This window comes from Corvus moneduloides, chromosome Z, assembly GCF_009650955.1.
Source record: "Corvus moneduloides isolate bCorMon1 chromosome Z, bCorMon1.pri, whole genome shotgun sequence".
Classification (NCBI taxonomy): domain Eukaryota; kingdom Metazoa; phylum Chordata; class Aves; order Passeriformes; family Corvidae; genus Corvus; species Corvus moneduloides.
Window position 1 is genome coordinate 60,219,549 of NC_045511.1, and position 19,949 is coordinate 60,239,497.

Here is a 19,949-nt window from a genome sequence, read left to right on the forward strand (position 1 = left end):
TAGCTAAATCACATGCCTGTAGTCACAGGGATACTGATAACTTCTCAGTCCAGGTGGGAAAACTCAATCCTCCCTTCTGGCATCAGACAGATACCTGTGTGAGGTCCAAGGGTCTGGTACCAAAACTCAAGGCAAAATACATCTGCATTGAACCTTGATGCATCTGGCTTGCCTACCACAGGCTATAACCTGAGGAATAACCTGAAGTACTGTTTGCTAGGACAGCACCAACCTTCCAGAACTGAGCAGGACAGAATGTTGAGGAGAAGATCATGGCAGATGCAGGCCTTTTAACAACAGGACAAACACTCCAGTAAAAAAAGAATTCCTAAGAAATTGCAGGTCTTACATTAACATCTACAGAGATTGCTTCTATACCCCTTCTGTGGGACACACCGTGGTGATCTATTGGAGGACCAAAGAGAAATGGACCTTATGCCAAGGGAGGCATATGCTCAATTCTGGGATAGCATAACCTCTGTGACTGACTGCAGCAGTAAGGACTCTCACAGTGCTGAGCATGCAGCTGAACACTGTTTAAAAACCTCCTGTGCTTCCTGCCTTCCTGCAGATAGGAACTCATACAGATAGTGCATTAGCATTCGTCACAGAATGATGCTGGGTCTGACCCAGCCTGGTGCTGAGCGAAGTCAGAATTCTTGCCTAGCATCTGGAGGGAATTATGATAACTGTCAACATGAAATAAGGAAGTCTCCTTTTGCTGGCAGATGCTATCAAAAACATAGATTAGTCCAGGGGAGTTAAAAGGAAATAGAATTCCTAGATATTTCAAGTAGGAACTTTTCTTTTAGTCCTGGCCTATTCTGCCCTTTTTCTCACTTCAGTTGTATAATATAATCAGGTGGAATCAGTTGCAGGTATGCCACAATGCCTACATAACTCTGCATAAAGCTTAACTGTACCTCTGTAGTTTTCTCTTTACAAGCAAAATGGGCTTTCAGACTGTGAACTGTGAGAGGGTGTGAAAGGGCACGAAACTGCTCATCATGGGGAAATTATTAACCATTGCTACCTGGGCAGCCAGGTGGGATGAAGATAACCATAAGCCTTACTCAGAGATAAGCCAGTAGCTACCCTGATACCATAGGATTATTCTTAGCAGATACACAGACACATGATGACCGCAAACCAAGGAGACTTCACTATCTGTGCCTCATGTCTAATAAGAAACCCCTTTTACATCATTCCAGCAAAACCGTTGAAATGAAATACAGAAACTAAATATAAATATTCTTGGAAGAAATGGGCTGGAACAGGGTTTTCCCTTTTCTTTGCTCTTCACTTTCTCAGGAGTTTTGTTTCATCGATGAAAACTGGTGGAGACCATATTTTCTGCCCCAGCTGTGCCAGCTCTGGTTTGGCCAGCATTCAGACCAAGGCACCTGCCATGCCCAGTCCTTCTGCCCTGGGAGAGCAGCTCTTTTGCAGAACCTGATCCACCAATTTTTAGGCATTATTCAAATAACACACAAGCAAAATTGAGAGAAAATCCCCGTTTTAATTAGAAATCCTGAGACAGGACAAACTGAAGGTCCTTTTCGACTAATAACTTGGGGCAAAGGGTATGCTTGTGTTTCCACAGGTGCAGGACCTAAATGGGTCCCCACAAGGAACATGAAACCATACTGCACACGAGAGCGCTCTGACAACTCTATGGGCGAAGAAGCAGGCACGCAGATGAGAGCCAAACAGAGAGACTGCGAGTCACACCTGATGTCCCTTGCTCACCTGTGGAATTTGCAAACCTTGATTTCATGACAATATAAATGAGTGAACTGTTGGTTTCATAGAGCTCTTTTGGCAAAAGTGTGGTATCCATTGCGTTCAGTAAAAGTGTGTCCCCCCCATTGGTTATGCAAAGGTGAAATTTCCTCTTTCACCATTACCGTTTGGTTCACCAGCAACTTCAGGAATGAACAAAACCAGAATTTGTGGGTTGAAATATATGGGAAAGTCTTTTGCCAAAAAGTAGCTCTCGAAAAAGAATGGAGCAAAATCAAATGTTTTATTGGAGCTTGCTAGCTTTGCTTGCTTCTTGCAATGCACATTTCCCTGTGGTACAACCAAAACCAAATGTTCGGGTCACCTTAGCCAAGGCAGCAGGCTCAGATACCATATGCCTGTCCAATTCGAACCCAGAAATGCCTTTTGCAACCTGTCTAGTTGGTGTGCCAGCAAAAGATTGGCCGATACCCATATATCATGATCCCTTGACCAAAAAAACAACTTAGTAGCAAACCAGGAGAAGTTGCTCGTGCGAGGAATCCTGTAAGGGATTGAGACCTTTGGACCAAAAAACTCCCCACAGCAACTGCTGAACCCCAAGAACTGGAAATTCTGGGCTCTTTGACAATGGATTTCTGCCTTACCTTTTCAGATAGCAATCAGCAAAAGACAGATCCTCCCAGATAAAATGTCACTCCTAATCACCCTCTCTACAAAAACTCAAGTTTTTGGTGTAATTACTCAAGCAGTTGGGGTGGACGCTCTGGAGTTGACCAATATCCATGACAATTACCAAGAGGATATTAGTTCATTTGTGGAGATAGGGCTTGGCAAGGCATTCCATCACACCTTGAAGGTGGTCCATGCAGCACTGGACAACTTACTGTGCTAGCACCCAATGCTAAAACAGTCGTCAGGGAAAAACATAGAGGGAAAAGATCTGCTCATCCTTATGATGGGAATTGTAACAGTGAGTTTAGACCCTGGAAAACTGCGGGAAGGGTTTCAGCAGATTTGTTAGTACCCCAGCTTGCGTCAGCAATGGCATTGAAGCAATTGGATTGGATAGGATGTTGGCTGAGTAAACAAACCAATGCCACATCCACTGCTATCAGTAATATGCTGGCTGACGTCATCGGTCTTAGACATGCTACCCTTCAAAATAGAGCAGCAATTGATTTCCTTTTACTGGCACATGGACATGGTTGTGAAGAATTTGAAGGATTGTGTTGTATGAATTTGATCATTCTGAATCCATGCACAAAAGAATACAAAAGCTGAAAGATCGAACGTCTCAAATCCAAAGAGACAGTGGATCATGGCTAGATGGTTTGTTTGAGGGATGGAGCTCTGCACCTTGGCTGAAGGAGCTTTGCAATGCAGGTTTATATATGTTGATGATTGTGGTGGTGATATTGGTAGTTGTGCCTTGTATACTTCAGTGCGTGCGACGAATGATAGACAAGACTGTTAAGGAAGTTTTTGTTATACAAGAGAATAATGTAGGAAAAAACACAGAAAGTTCTCAGAATCTTACCCAGGCAGCTATGGATGAAGGCTTTGAATTAAGGCCTTCGAACAGATGAGACTTATTCGAACGATACAAAACAACTAATGCTAGATTTGACCTATGTTCCTGAAATAGACCCAACCTTTCACAGCATTAAAATTGCTGTGGTGTAAAATATCCCTGCTTAGAGTAAACAGAAGAAGTGCCTTTACATAGAGGAGCTATGAAATGCAAGGTAGTTGGTAAGTGACAAAGTTAAGAGAGTTTTTTTATGGCTGTACCGAGAGGGGGAATTGTGGAAAACATAAAAAGATGGAAAAGCTCTTAGGTGTGAGAAAAAAGCAGGTTTTAGAAATAAAAGAATTTAGGAATTAGCTCTAGCTGCGAAAACTTGAAGATAGAAGAGGATACAATTATATAGCAAGCAAGGACATTAAAACAATGGTTAGAGTTTTTAGGTTTGGCTGAGATAGGTTTTGAAGTTGTAGAAAATATGCTTAGCAAGATAGATAAGTTTAAGCTTAATAATAGAATATTGTGCGTTATTATATAAGGCATAATAAGCAAGTATTGTGTGCAACAGATGTACGTGCACTACTGAAGATTGGTTAAAACAGTTGTCTGTAAATTTTAGAAGCATGCTATTAGCTAAAAAGCTTTTAAGAATGCTTTGTAACGAAATCTTGGGATGCCTGTGATGGCGTGAGTTTTGTACCGTGTTGGGGTTTTAAGAGCTCTCCTGGTTTTTTTGGGGTTTTTTTCTGTTAAAGGAATTCCCCCCCCCCCAATACATGTTGCTAGGGGAACAAATGGCTGGATGCTTAAGAAAAACAAAAGAGCTGGCTGCTCCTTTTGTTTCACCTGGGTGTGTGGGCAGTCGGTCTTGGTGTTCGGACAGAGAGGGAAGCTGGTTTTTTTTCTTCAGCTGCTTTTCTCTCTGCTGGAGAAGCCCCGGGATCCCAAGCCCGCCTTCCCTGCCCCGCTTGGAGCCGGGCCGTGACTGCCCTGCCCCGCCGTTGCTCCGAGCCTCCGCTACGTCGTAGCTCTGCTCACCCTGCCTGCCCAGACCTCCGGGTGGCTCTCTGTTTGGATACAACTCATCTGCCATCCGGGATTTGTGCTAATCCATGCCGTTCCAGCCTGCTGTTCCCGAGGGTCCGGCCGGACACCGGGATCGGCTGCCCAGCGGTTTGTGAAGCTTTTGTTCCATCCCTTCCCGGGATCCCAGGGCACCGGTGCCGCGTGCTCCCCGAGCTCGCTCCGGAGCGCCCCCTGCAGCCGCGGGGGAACCATCGCACCTGCCCTGCTCACCGGGAGCCGCCAGCGCCCCTGCCGGCTGCGAGCGGAACTGCACCCGAGGGGAAAGGGCCCGACAGCCGAGAAGGCTGGGACTGGGTTTGTGATTGTTTGCTGTTACTGCCATAGTTATTGCTGTTTGTTTGACTGGTTATACACATATAGATAGATAATAGTAAAGAACTGTTATTCCTATTTCCCACATCTTTGCCTAAAAGCCCCCTTGATTTCAAAATTATGATAACTCAGAGGGAAGGAGGGTTGCATCTGCCATTCCAAGGGAGGCTTCTGCCTTCCTTAGCAGACACCTTCACCTTTCAAACCAAGACATACCGTCTTTGTATCAACTCTGTATGTGAGACTGATAATGGAATAAAATAATAAAAAGGCTCCTGGAATGCCTGTCCGGGCTCCCCATCCCGTTTGCTCTCCAAAAACGCTGACACTTCCCCAGTGTGGGATCCCCCCGACAAGAGACAGTCCTCCATGAACTTCTTCACTCTCAGTCTTTCCTTTGGGCTGCAGTTCTTCATAAACTGTGCCAGCATGGGTCCCTTTCCACAGGGTGCAGCCCTTCAGGAACAGGCTGCTCCAGTGTGGGTCCTGGTCACAAGTCCTGTCAGCAAACCTGCTCTAGAATGGGCTTCTCTCTCCACAGGGCCACAGATCCTGCACAGAGTGGGCTTTCCATGGGATCACAGCTATCTTTTGGGCATCTGCCTGCTCCTGCCTTCTCCATGGGCTGAAGGTGGATCTCTGCTCCGACATGGTCCTCCATGGGCTGCAGGGGCACAGCTGCTTCACAGCTGCAGGGGAATCTCAGCTCTAGTACCTGGAGCACCTCCTTCCCCTCCTTCTGCACTCACCTTGGTGTCTGCAGGGCTGTTTCTGTCTTCTCTGGCTGCAATTTCTTCTGTGCAATAACTATTTTTTCCTTCTTTATTTATATATTTATATATTCCTGTATATTATCACAGAGGTGTTACTACCCTTGCGGCTCAGCCTTGCTCAGCGGTTGGCCCATCTTGGAGCTAGCTGACATTGGCTCTGCTGGACATGGGGGGAGCTTCCAGCAGCTTCTCACAGAATCCACCCCTGTAGTCCCCCACTACCAGAACCTTGCCCCACAAACGCAGTACAAGCCAACATACAGAACTGCAAAATCAGTAGCAAAGATTTTAAGTCTATCAAATTAGGACAAAATGTTGCCACTTCTGATGGGTTACAAGCAAAGGAAACACCTGACTTAAAAGAGAAAACAAGGCAGCAAAGGTCTCGGAGCTAGCCTTCCCTCACACCAAATTAACATTAATGCTAAACATAGAAAGATATATTGGGAACACAAACCTTTACTGCTTTACTGTTCTAGGAAAGGGGAGCAATCAGCTTTCGGGGTTTTTTTTATACTTCACCCACATCCCTTCAGATTTGCAGTGCAGTCTGGCGTAAGGGCACTGCTTTCCCTAGAGTCCTCTGCTTTTACTCTTGTCCATGCCAGCACACAGTGAGCATGATGTAAGTGTTTTGGTCTTGGCCGATAGAGCTGTTTTGGCAGCCACTGAACTGGAGATGGGCTATAAGCAAAGTGCTTGCTCCACATCCAGTTACAAAAGTGCACTGTATTTGATAAAGCCTATCAGTATGCCCCTCTCTTCAAAGAGAAGGCTAAAAGAATCCATCCTTTCTAAGGAGATTGTGAACAGGCAGCATAATGACCTCCATTTATTACTGGGCTTCTCAGCACTGAATCTCAGGGGATACAATTCAGATTTGTATGATTCTCACATTGCTTGTAGGGATGAAATCCAATCCACAAATCAGATGGATGGAGTATTATCCTGCACTGAACATTAAAGGCTACCCTCCTCATGAAACAGGGAACTTACTGAATAAAGAACATTTGTGTGAGACACACAATTCTTAAGTATCAAACTTTTTTTTTTAATGGCAAGTGTAACTTCACCTTCACCTTTGAATAATGCGTTTCCTTCAGGGAAAGTCTTTTTAGACATGAAAAGAGTTACATACTGCATTTTATAAACTTAAAAAAAAAATGTTAAAGAATTATAGAACTTTAGCATTTGATTTATTGTGCATTGGATTCATTATTGCACATGAATTATTTTGATGGAAATAATGCAAATGAATGATTTTCTTGGGCTGGTTTAGAATGTACAATTGAACCCTCGGGTTCTGGGCATGTCTCCATCATTGGCAATCTGACTGTCTCCTGCCCAATTTGCAAGATATCATAGCCCACAAGCATATATACATATGTACACGAGCTGCAGCTGTTCTTTGACATAATGAAATTATATCATTACTCATTTTTCAAGTTAAACCATCATATTTGCCTCTCAGTTTGACTGATGTGTACTTTTGAATAAAACAGCAGTTTTCACTTGACTTCTTTGCTTTGCTTGTCAGCACTTAGCATCTATTACTTCAAAAAGCTATTTGAAACAAACACTTTAGCATCACTTTTGTTCCTGAATGTCGTCAGACTGGGAACTGAGTCTCTAGCCTTTTGGAAGCCAGCTTGTCCAGCCCATGGCAACTGCCACCCGCTGTTTTCTGCCTGTCACAAAAAAGTGCTGTGGTAGTCCTGGAAGACTAGCAGGCACTTGGGACAGGAGACAAAGTAAGAGTGTTGGAAGGACACTCACTACTTGTCAGCCTGTATGTCAGCCCTCTTTTTCACTTTCAGTGAAACTCCTGGGCCTTCTGCTGGATCCTCTGCCAGGACTCCGGACTAGCTATGGAGCTCTTCACATTCCTGGAAGTATCCTGCCATGGATATCCTGTCTTGGACACCCTAGAGCTCCACAAGACAGGAAGTATTTCTACCTGCAAGAAAAAGAGTGCTTAGGTGGAAGTGTCTGCTTGTAAGATGCCCAGTAAAGGGCTTCATAGGAATGACAGCTTTCATCACTCTGGCAGTCAGCAAAGAAGTTTCTTGGGCAAATACTGACATGGTTTTATAATTTTTAATTTTTTAAAACCTTTATTTGTCTTTTCAGTAATGTCAAATGAGGAAAAATAGAAAGGCTAAGCAAAGTTAATTTAAGTTATTCCCCACCCCCATAACTGCCACATTATAAAGGAATAATTCAATGTATATTTTCCAGGGGAAGTAACTCAGTTAAAGGCAGCGGATCAAAGTCAGGCTTCTGTAGCCATGTACTGCTCTGTTAATAGAAATGGAAAGGCCTGGTGACGTTGAGGATGTTTATGTGTGAGTTTATTTCAACAGGTTTTGCAGCTGCCAATGATGATAAATTAAAATATTTACCAGAAAACAGCAGGAGAAACAGGAAATGTACATGCTGAGGAGCAACGTGAGGAAGTCTCCCGAGAACCGCTAGGTTCTGGAGATAAGCAGTCCTTCTGGATTCCCATGAAAGGCTGAGGCAGGGCTGTATGTGGACCTGGGAAAGAAGGGAACACCAAAGGGGCTTTCCAAACACCTACCTAAAACCTGTAAAATCTGTCACTGTAAATTGCTGGGACTGGTCTCCCAGCTTCAGCCCAGCACCAACAAATGTGTGCAAGTGTGGGTAGGTGTGTTCTCTACAGTTACTTAAATCTACAATACTAGTTTGGGTCTCTCTGTTCCGGCACTGCCTATCCTCCAGAGGAGCATACTGTGAATTCCTTCTTTAAGCCTATTAGTAGGTGTTGGGACCTTGTAGAAATAAATTAAAGCATTCCTGAAGGCTACTTCTGGATACGAAATGGAACTGTTCCCTTGAGTAGAATCAAAACCTGAGTCAGCCTAAAGAAAACAAACCTTACAAAAATCTAAACCTGTGGGGAAAGGCCAGATTGGCAATTATTTCTTAATGTGTTAGGAAGACAGGTATTAAAAGTGGGTGAACTTGCTTGCATTTTATTTATTTTAAATATCAAACAGAATTTAGTTCTGCCAAGTTTTATATTTTCATACATGTCTTTTGTTCCTTTGAAAGTGTTTTAAAAATTGCTTAGCCAAAAGAAATTTGGGTCAAATTCGCTTGAAAAATTAATTTGAATGACCCAGTTCATTTGAAAATTCAAATAATTCCATTTAAAAAACCCCAAGCTTCTATGAATATGGAAGCCAGAATAAACTTGAAATTCACTGCTATTATGTAACAAGCATATTGTACCATATGCTTTCTTCATAAATCTGTCTTTTTGTGAAAGGAAAAAGAGGTCATCTGAAAAATTTTGTCCAATAACATATATATGTCTGTGTTGGGTATGACTGTTTCTTCAAGCCGCATAGGAAATCTGGTATCTCCACATATTACAGCATTAAAAAAAGTCCCGTCTGCAAAACAGACATAGCTGGGAGAAAGGCAGACCTCCCAGCAGGCAGGAGAAGGCATGGGAGCAGCATGTGTACGGGAAACACACACTGACCAGTGCTGCAGGCTTTCTTTCCCTGGGTGCCAGAAATCCCCATGCTGCCCTCAGCTAATGCCAGAAGGCAACATGCAGCAACAGAAGGGAGGCTCATCGGTAACTCTGTCTTTCCTGGATGCTGGATGTACAAAAGCAAATATCCCTGTGGTGCTTGTGGCAGATGCGTAGTCTTCCTGAAACTTCGGGAGCTCTGGGGTGGAGCAGCTCCGCTGTTCACTAAAGACTTAGTAGAAGATGTTTCTGCAAGATTGGATCTGCTGTAGGCTGGGCATCTGAGAGCAGCTTGAGGCCTCTCAGCTAGCTACAGTGTGATAAAACTTTTATCCTCTTTTAAGCACAGTGAACTGGCTCATGATTACCTAAAGTGTGGGCTCACACTCCCAGCCGTCACAGTGCTGCTGGGGATTTGTGCATTGCCCTAGTAAGGCAGATTAGTGGCTGAAGCAACTGGTCTCTTCACCTGTGATCAGACTTCAGTGGGAGGGAAGCTGCAGAGAACCCCCCTCTTTACATCAGTCCCATTTTCTCTTGTGCTGGCAAATATGCTTGTTGGCATATATGAAGTTAGGGGTTATGTGTGAAAGCACATGTCCAGGGTTTATCTCACACCCACAGTTGACTGCTACCTGCAGTCCCACCACGATGAGCCTGTTAGTGAAGGCCACATGAAAGATTCAGCCTGAGGACATCTGCCTGTGCACTGCTTGCCAAAAACTGGATATAACTCTGCTGCTGGTGCTCTCCATACCTTATAATGTTTATCACAAAACCAGGTTGTTTGAGCAGGATGTAGGGTATGAAGCCAGAGTTAATCCCTCTTGTGCACTCTAAATGTGCTGAGCCATCCCACAGCACCTGATCACAGGCAGATTTTCCACTATTCAAAAATTTTCTCGTGTCCTTATTGATTACTGTGACCTCAATGAAATTAAAAAGGAAACATCCTCATCTATTGTACAGAAACTCTTCTAGAAAAAGAGTTATGTAAGTTTAGGGGACTGGGATGTCCAAAGTCCCCACTAATTTTTTGTCTGACTTTTTTGATGCTGGCCTCATCAGTGTATTTAAAACAATGGAGAAACTGAGGCAGCAAGCCAATCTCAATAGTGCACATGGGGAAGGGAAAATGACTCTAATCTTTTGAAGTACCGGCTATTGCTACAGAGCTGTTCTGTTGCCAGCATTTTGGACTGGCTCAGGGAGTCATTTCATTAGGTGCTGTCAGTGTTTCAGGACTTAAATAAATGGGCCCTTAACTCAGGAGCTGACCTTTGTGGAAGGGGAAAACAAAAACAAGAAAAAAAAGAGAAAATAATAAATAATAATAATAATAATATAATTTTAAAAGTTGTTGCTGTTGCTGTTGCTGCTTTGTTGTTATTACTGTTATTATTATTGTTATTACTTTAACATGTTAATTTTCAAGATAAAATTTTGGAAATGTGGAGAGGGGGATTGTTTTGTTTTGGATTTTGCTAAAGAGGGACTTATCGTTAAGGCAAATACAGAATCTGCAATACATAAATAAAACTGATGTTTATCACTTCAGCAGGACTAGCAAATCCTGGTCTTTCTTTATATCCTTTTTAAATGTAAGCCAGGGTTTATTGATTTCCTCTGTGTGCTTATATATGTACTTTTTCTTTTCTGCACCTTAAAACAAAGTCAGAATTATTTGTCCTTCTAAGCTAGACCTTCCTTCAGGGAATTATAAATTTTCCATTAGGGGAAAAGCCCTGCAAGGAAAACTTCGCAGGAAGAATGCCTTCTCACGCTGGTGGCAGTATGTAGACGAGGCAAATGACCTGAAGCTGTGGGGCAGAGGGGAGCCGTGATTAAAATAGTTCCCTGCCTACTCACCTCCCCCTTCCCAGTTAGATCATCCAGAGCAGAGGAGATCAAGAGCATCCATGGGAAGGGAGGAGGAAAAGTCTGTGTCACTGAAATCCTAACTGCACCCCCTCCCGTCTCTTCCTGAGGACTTACAGCCTTCCTATTTATTGTTAAAGGCTGATTGCAGAGAGTTAAACTGTTTCCCTATGTCCGGTTCCAGAGTCTGTAGCCTTTGGCAGCCCCTGCTGCATCCAGCTGCAGCTGCTACCTGTGTGTTCCCCGGGGCTCCCGCCCGTGCACGCGTGTGCGGCGCCCAGATCCGCGTGTGCTCTGACCTCTGGGCCAGGCCCCCACCATGGTGCCGAACCCATCTGTCCTTCCTGGGGAAGACACTAATTCAGAATAGTTTCTTCCCCCTCCTTTCCAACACTCAGAGCTGACCATGGACCATGTCAAACAATATACAACTGAGAAGAATGCAAATAAACGTAAGTCTGTGTAGCCCAGCAATGCAGCTAGCCGCCCACTTGTGAGATACTGAACTGGTGTACACATGATACACAAAGAATGCTGGCTGGTTTCACCAATCCCTTCAGACAAAAAGAAAAAAAAAAGAAGAAAAGACCTGATCCTTGTCTTTATATCAGTGAGGTTGGAGTTCTTGCTAATAAAGGAGCTTTTCCCATGATGCAGTGTGATAAGGATTGGCCTACATGTAGCCCAGCAAGCCACTGCTGATGTTTTCTTGATTAGGTGTCTTATCTTCCATTGAGCTGCATCTGATGAAGGTTGCTGACAGCGTAATGGCAGGGAAAGCATCGGACAGCTCCATAAAATGGCAGCTTTGCTATGACATGTCAGCCAGGACCTGGTGGATGGTAAGTTGGTGTGATAACTTTTTTTTCCTCTCCCTGGACGTTTTTTTTCTTTTCTGAACTCCTCCTTCACTGTTGCAATGCACGTGCTGCAAAGTTCAGAGCGCGCAGTTTCCAGCTCCAGCTCAGTGACTCTTCAGAGCTCTAACACCAGTGACATAGGGTTTCTCTGCTGCTGTAGGTGCATGGGCCTTCTCATTAAAACAGCAGCATGTAGAGCACAGGATTTTTCTTTTTCTTTCTCCATTTTATTTCTTCTCCTCAGCTCTCTCTCCTCTGTTTTTTTTCTTTTTGTTTTTTTTTAATTCTCCCCCCCCCCCCCCCCCCCCCCCCCCCAACCCCCAATGAAATGCAAATTTTTCAGTGTTTGCCAAGCTAGTTGGTATGAGAATGTGGAGGTGGAAGCAGTCACGGAAAAAAAGAAAGCAGCCTTGTCATCATGCTCTTGGCTAATTGTTCTTGAGTTGGTCTTAAAAATAGAGCAATCTGCCTCTTTATTCTGTTTCCTCTGAATAATTATTTAGAAAGTGTATTGTATCATGTTATGAGCAGCCTCCTAATCACTATGCAATTGTCCCCCACGCTTCTCTTTAATTTGGAGTCCTCCTCCCTACCAATGAATGCAGTAACTGGAGCAACTACTGATTAATATGCTGCTTGTCATAATTAAATTTAGTTAATGAGGATATGCATATTCAGTCCATTTTTTCTTTGTTTGGATGAGCATGGCTTTTTTGTTCATATTTATACAGCTGCAAATGAAAGCAGAGAGCTGGAAAAAAAGCAAACCTTACAGAGCTCAGGGAAGGGTGGACCCTGAGAGACAACTTTTTTTAATGTTACCAGGCAAAGGAGCCCAAAACTTTACTTAATGAAAACAGTGGAACCAGGAGAAAGTATTTTGGGAATGAAAAGCTTTTCTCCTCAGCAGAACTACATGAAATTTTCTCCATATACTGATTTTCTCACGTGTGGACAATGGTCTCTTGTATGCAATAGCCATGCTATGAAAGGGACATTCGGCTGGCTTGCATTCCATTATGAATATTAATTTCATTCTTGGGTTGCTTTGTCTGGTGGAGTATTTTTATCCTTTTCATTCCTTCATTAATTGCCTTTGCTTGTTTGTCTGGATAATTATTATGCTTACTGCATGCGCTGCGTTTTAACAATTAGTACAGTGCTGAGACAATAGGCACTTTATTCTTGGGCAGTGGGTCTGGGGAGCACCAGTGGAGAGCACATCCCAGTGCCTGGACAGAAGGCACGTTTTTGATTATAACTGCCTTCCTACACTGCTTTGCAAGGACTTCGTTATCTTTCCAAAGGTGGATGTTGATACGTGCCTTCAGTGAGGGCATCAAACCTGAAGGGAGTATTTAATTTAAATTACATTTATTACTTGTGATTGCTACTGTACTTTCTGAATACAGGGAAGAAGAGTTTTTCTGTCTTTGCTACTTGTTGAATGCTGGGGTAACTTTAAAAAGAGCAGTAGAATGTAGATTATAAAAAGCTGTTTTGTTAACCTACTATTTTGGTGGGGGTTATACTGTTTAGTATCATGTTTAGATTCATGTTTAGATCTTTAATCAGACTTTCTTCTTGTAAGTTTGTACAATATTGAGAAGAGCTGTTAAAGTGGCTGACAGAAGTTTAGACACACTATGAAATGTTTGCATAGTGTATTTCCTTAATATTGCATGTACAAAGGCTTGCTTTCATTAAGGGGCACATTTTAAGTTTAATATAGTGTTCACTAAGGATAGCTTTCAGTGAGATGGCATTGCTTCCGAAGGGAAAAGAAAATCAATACTTTCACTGCAGCATTTTATCCTGAATGGTAATCTGTAAAATACATGTAATATAAATGTTCATTGTCACGAGTGTGTATTTCATGTACACTTTGGAAAGGGAGTTTAAGAATGCTTGACTGTTAAGTATGGGTAAAAATCCAATGATATTTTAGCTCTGCATTCTATTTTGCATCATATTTCTAACTTACAAATTCGCAGCTGTAAAATCTTAGGCAAATCCATGTACGTATCATACATTTTTTCACTCAGGAAAGAAAAACCTTATGCTTCAATTCCATGGTGTGCAAAATATTATCAGAAAGTTTATTTTATAGCTATTTACAGTAAATTCCTATCCAAAATATGCAGTGTAAGTAAAACATTAAGACTTTTGAGTGAAAAAATAAAAGGAAGACAGCATTCTCCATCTTTCTGCTTCTGCTTTTCTTGAATGATTGTAAACGCAGAATTGTAAATACCTTGTGGGGAGCAGGAAATATTTCATAAGATGGTTCCTCATAATTATAGAAAGTTAATTAACAAATGCTATTATGACAGGCATCATTATAAACTTGGTGGGTTTTTATTATACATAAGCTGTCTATTAACTGTTTTGCAGCATGTAAATATTAGTATCAAATTTCATTTGAATAAACCTAAAATATTGCCTTTTGATATTTTTAAAGCAATTACATTGGACTATTCTAATCAAAAAAGACAACATTCTGTCTTTCTCTTTAAATTAAGTGGAATGACTGTTAAGCTTTTAGACTGCTTATTGTTTCCTATCTTACTGTTTATTTCCTTCATATTATTTTATTTGGCTACAATAACATGTGGTTTGTCAGGGAAAAACCAAACAAATATAAATTACACACTCTCCGTCTGTGTTCTCCTGAACACAGGCATATTTACTAAAACACAGCTGGGCAAAAGCTTTACTGAGATGCAATAAACAACCAAATACAAGCAAAAGTAAACTTTTAATATGTTAAATAATTGAATATATAGAAAACTGTTAACTGATTCTCTCTTTCTTCTTCTTGGTGTAAATATGACCATCTTAGTTGTGCATCATGTTATTTTTGTATTAAGTTTTCTGTTGAGGGAAAGAACAGGAAGTCAAGAGACAGAACCTATTTATCAAGTACTGTTCAGTACAGCTGGGAAATAATCTAGAAAATTTTTTGGTGTAAAATCTCCATTTACAAAGTGAGAAGTAATGCTGATGAGGGTGACTGAGAGAATGATACCCATAGAAACACTAGATATTTTTCATTGTTTCTTCATTAATGACAAATGGCTATTTTGGGATTACAGTCATAATTATGTATGTGATTAACTTCACAAATTTAGTAATTCATCACTTTACAGATCTCAAAATTAAAATCTAAGTAGCTATTTACACAACTTTCTGGTATTGCTAATAGGCTGTTGGATTTTTCTTGTGAGAAAAGATTCCAAATATTTCCATCTAAGACACCTATTGAAAACTATTTTGTTAAGCCTGTGCCTAAGTCTGAATCGATGTCTCTGGTTTGCAGATCATTTTAATGCATTTCTATAGAGGGAAAATACATATTCTAAAGAAAATCTCTTCTTCCTAATCTCAAAATCCTATCTTTGTACACAAATTTACATGCATCTGCAGCAGAGATAGTGAAAAAGTGTCTATTCAAACTCTTGGGAAAAAAGTATTGAAATCACAGGTTTTACTAAGAACAATCCAGAGACAGTGAAAAACTTCTGATCTTTTGTAAGTACTGGACATTTTGTTATTCTTAATGGCTTGATCTGATGATCAAAAACATCATAACAAAATCTTGGAATAAAAAGTCTGTCATTACAAAGTTTATCACATCGTATTAAGGCTGTATTAATAGGGCATATAATCCAAAGTGGAGGTTAGAATAATAACAATTTAGATGCTATATTTCAGCATTAGAAAGAATTATTCCAAGCCTAAATTTGTTAGTAAATCCAGGTTTTAATGTACTTTTTGGTTTAACACAAATGTTAATCACATTCCAGGGGAGTTGCAGTATGTCAATATTTTGCAGCAGCACATCTGTGCAGTTTTCTAATTTGGATTAAAATGATATTCATAACACAACAACTCCATCAGTTGTTCAGATGTATAGCTTGTAAATGAATCCTTTGTTCTCAATAATGACTTTTAATTAAATGATTTAGAAACAAATGTCAGTATAACTGTGGACATATTGAACATGCTGTTCTTATTCATGGACCTAGAACACCATATCTTAATTCTATAAATTTCAGGGGGATGAGTGGGTAAAAGGATATAAGGTTATATCCATAAGTTGCTGTTCAGTTTTCCTTACACGAACGTGCCAACAGCGTACGTAACGTACTGCAAGATCCTTTACTGACTATGGAATGCTTATTCTGAATGATGAGCCACAAGACATCTTTTTGAAGATATGTTTGTAAGCTTATGAGACACAAGTATGTAATTTTTAGTTCTGGTTCAGAACCATTGCATTTCTGTCTATAAAAAATATTTGGCTCAGGTACTCTGTATAACTGGACAACTCAGAATAAGTCTGTTTAAAATCAGAAAGGTCTGTATGGAGAACTGTAAATACAGAAAGCATGTTCATTTCTAATGTTTAATGTTTTTTATTATGGAATGGGGCAATAATCTTCCTTCGTCAAGTGAAAACGCATTAGCAGTGCACATACTAACATTATGCACATACTCACAGTATGCGCTGGTGTAGAATTAAGGTGTTGTTGATCACTTTTAATACTCCTTCATTGCTGATTTAAAAAAATGTGTCCTTTTAACAAGAAAAACAGATTTGTACTTATTGACAAGCACATATTTCTTTAACTCCTCTCTGTCTTTAGACACAAGTGATCTATGTCTTTCCAGTTAGATTTGCTCCTGTGCGGCTCTTAGGAGTTGCAGCACCTTCTCAGCAAAGTAACTTTTTCTGCTTGTGCTTCATACTTGTATCCAGAAGGCACTCTACTCTTGGAGTCTGATAGTGCCTCCGGTTTGTCTGCTCACTCTGGCAATGTTAATAGTTTTCTTATGGTGAAAACTGTACACCAGCAGTACTATGAATGTTAGTTTGTGTGAAGGTGTGCTTGTGACTGTGTATCTAAATGTCTGTGCATTGTGTTGGCGTAAGGCATGATCCAAAGTTCACTGAAATCAGGAGAAAGCAACTATGTAATTCTAAAACATCTCTCTACAGCATGAAAAGTGCAATTGTAGTTTTGATAATGTAATTGTGATTTACACAACTGTAGTATTCAAGATGTAATTAACATTGGTGTTTTGTGTACCTGTTCAATTATAGTTTTCCTTTGTAACTGCTCTGAACACATATTATGACTGAGGAAATGTATGTTCCAAATAGGCTATGGCACCTTGCTGTACCTGAATCTTCTGTAGGACCTACAGAAATTCTGTGCAGCTCATAATAAAGTTGCTTTTTCTGTTCTGAAGTTATCACTTGATTCTTTCACTTTCTTTCTCCCCCTTCCCCCATATTTGATTTCTTTGCTCCTTTTTTAAAAAAACTTATTATGTGAAAAAAATTCTAGCTGGAATTTATGGTCTCCAATGTTACTTGATGATGACTGAATCAAAATCATGAAGAAATAAAGCTGATTTTTTTACACTCTGATACTAATAGACTGAAAATTCTGTCAAAACAGGAAACACATTTACTCTTTAAGATATATTTTCAGGGTCCTAGTGTAAGACAATAGAATTACAATCTTGAATGAAGCAAAATCAGGACAGAAATGGAAGAGCTAAGTTAAAGAAAGACAGGTGAAACTTTCTGCAATTTCTTTTTGCAATTTAATTTAGAAAAATAACTTGCTCATAGAAAAAAAGGGAGTAGGTCATTCCTTCAGTAATTGAAGAAAAGAGTGGCTAGGTGTTAGCTACAACTGGCACTCAGATTGTAGCATCAAGGCAAAGATAGTTTGAAGAAGAAAGAGATTCACTGAGAAAAATTAAATCAGTTCTTTCAAATCTGTAAGCCCAATAGGGTTAGAAAGTAGCTTTGATTTTCTTTATGAACTGCTACTAGCAACTTTAACACTTCGTGCTATTATGCAGTGATGCAATTAACTGTCTTAAAAATTTTACTACTGCTGTTCAGAATTCAAAACAAACCCACACAATCAATACTTTAACAGATCCCATGCCTTATAATGTCATCTAAATGTTCCTCTGAATGTTCAATGTAATCTAAAAGTTTTTCTGTCCTTGCAGTAGTATGCAGTGATAGGTCAATGTTGTTAAACAAAGGTTCAGTGTCAAATATCACATCTCAGATTGTCATGGTGGAACGTCAGTTTCTCAAAGATATTCAGCACTGATGGGGAGATTTTCTATTTAGCATCATTTCAAATGGTGACTCACTTCTTAGGGAATATTGAATAATACTACCTTCCAGTGGAAGTGAACTTAATTCTTTGTAAGTCAAGGAAAGATTGTGCTTAGGTAGGTTAGACTAGATGTAAATTTTCCCTGTGCTCAAGAAAATGAGACAGTAGGGTTTTCATTTCTTCCATATAATGAAGACTTTTTATTTATTCCATGTAATAAATTTGAACCAATAAAGTTATGGGGTCTTTCCTTTAGGGCAAGCAGTCTGTAAAATAAAGCTGTTACCAAAACCTATTATCTTGAGAATCATGGATAAAATATAGGAGCTAAATTTCACTTAAAAACAAATAGAGGATCAAACTGAATTCTTTAATACAGTGTCTTTAAATTAAACTAGTTAAATACTTAAAATTCTTCATCTTCCTATTGTGGCACTGCCAAGTTGTCCCATTTAACCAGTCATATTCCATTTGCTCTGGCACACTCATGTTTGTTTGCTCTAACTACCTTTCTCATGTTTTGAGAAACTCTCTTTTTACAACGCCTTTTAAAATTACCTTCTAAAGGATATTAAACAAGACTCTGTCATCAGAAAAAACTGACTGTGCTCATTCCATGCATTAAGGTGTCATTATGCTACCTGACAGTAAAAGTTCATATAGTTTCAGAAACCATTGAGATTTGCTGTGCCAACCTGGAAGTCTGATGGGGATTTTATCTCTCAGAACATGTCTGCAGACACACTGACATTTTTTAAGCAGAGTTTACTGCCTCAGCATCCCAGCCACAGCACTGTTCCTTCATGAGTGTAAATGAAGGCTTTCTCAGTGAAATCCTTGAGAATGTTGGGGGGAAATGGTGGTTGGTTGCCTGCTGGCCACAGTATTGCTGTGGTGTGTTCTTATATCAGCCATTGGTTTCCCAGAACAGTCATCTCCCTGGCTAGAGCAGCAATGTAGAGCCTGTCATGCTAAGAAAGGAGAATACAGTCCACATAAGTCTGTATAAATATTTTGTCAGGTTTTTTAGCCTCCCAATCAAATTTATTTTTGAGTGCTCTTTCACAAGCCCAGCATTAGGAGAAGGTATTAAACAGATCTGACCCAAAGGCTGCCATTTATTCACTCAAAAACTATGGCAGAGGCACCAGCAGCAGCACTGGCTTTCACTTTATATGTGGGCTTGAATCTCAGTTCTACAAGGGTATAATGCAGTCCTAAAGCCCAAGAGTTTCCTATCCTTGGTGCTGATAATTAGCAAGTTGGACAGACAGGTTAGGACTCTTGGGGCAGGATCTGAACTCAGCCATTTTCTTGATTTGAATTATTGTTTAAGTCTTCAGTAGTGATTTCAGCTCATTCCCACCAATATGCTTTCCAATTTAATCCTATTAATGATGTGTCTTGCTCCAACTTCATGCTGTGACTTGTCATAAAAATCTATCCTTTTCACTGAAATTAGTTATGAACCTGGAAATTATTCCAGAGGGGAAAACATGATGAGTTTCTTTTGAGCCTGAGACTACCTTAGGTGAGGAGTATTTGTCAGTGAGAGAAGGGAGAAGTTCTTTTATTCTTTCTCAGGTAAAATTACATTATGTAATGTTAATGCTGCTGCCCAAATAATTGGTGTAAAATCTCACTTTAGTGCAATGTGAATGTGTTAATACCAATGACAGGTAAGTTCTGAATAACTAAAAATTCTTACCCATAGTTAATATAGTACAGTGATCTTCAGACCACTTCATCCAGATCTGTTTTTCCATAGTGCTACTAGAATTATCTCAAGTTATCTCACTGAAAAGTGATAGAGGAGAATATAACTAATTGTTATTGTTCTTTCACAAATCAATAAGCAAACCAATGTAGCATTAGCTCACAGAATGTCTACACTGAGTAACATATTAATTATTCAGGTGTTCAGTCCATCTAATTGCCTTATCAATGCCTTTTACCACAGAAGAAATTGTAGAGGCCTTTAACTCTGAAAGATGTTTTTAGTTCTTGGAGTGAATGATTTTTTTTACATGCTATACTCCCTGGTATTTTTGATACAGTGTCTCTACATCCCAAATGATGCTGATGTGTAATTAGAAGTTTGCTGGTATC

General features: G+C 40.3%; 1 protein-coding gene across 8 annotated transcripts in view; it reads left to right on the forward strand.

Annotated features, from left to right (window-relative positions):
• Window positions 1–11,559: 11,559 nt before the first annotated feature.
• Window positions 11,560–19,949, forward strand: part of NFIB (nuclear factor I B) — a 266,491-nt gene continuing 258,101 nt past the window's right edge. For 7 of the 8 annotated variants that reach the window (XM_032097262.1, XM_032097270.1, XM_032097264.1 and 4 more), the window contains exon 1: window positions 11,560–11,670. In XM_032097262.1, the coding sequence (XP_031953153.1) occupies window positions 11,575–11,670 (96 nt within the window). In that variant the 5' untranslated portion in view covers window positions 11,560–11,574. The remainder of the gene's footprint in view (window positions 11,671–19,949) is intronic. The other variant, XM_032097266.1, reaches the window with a different exon arrangement.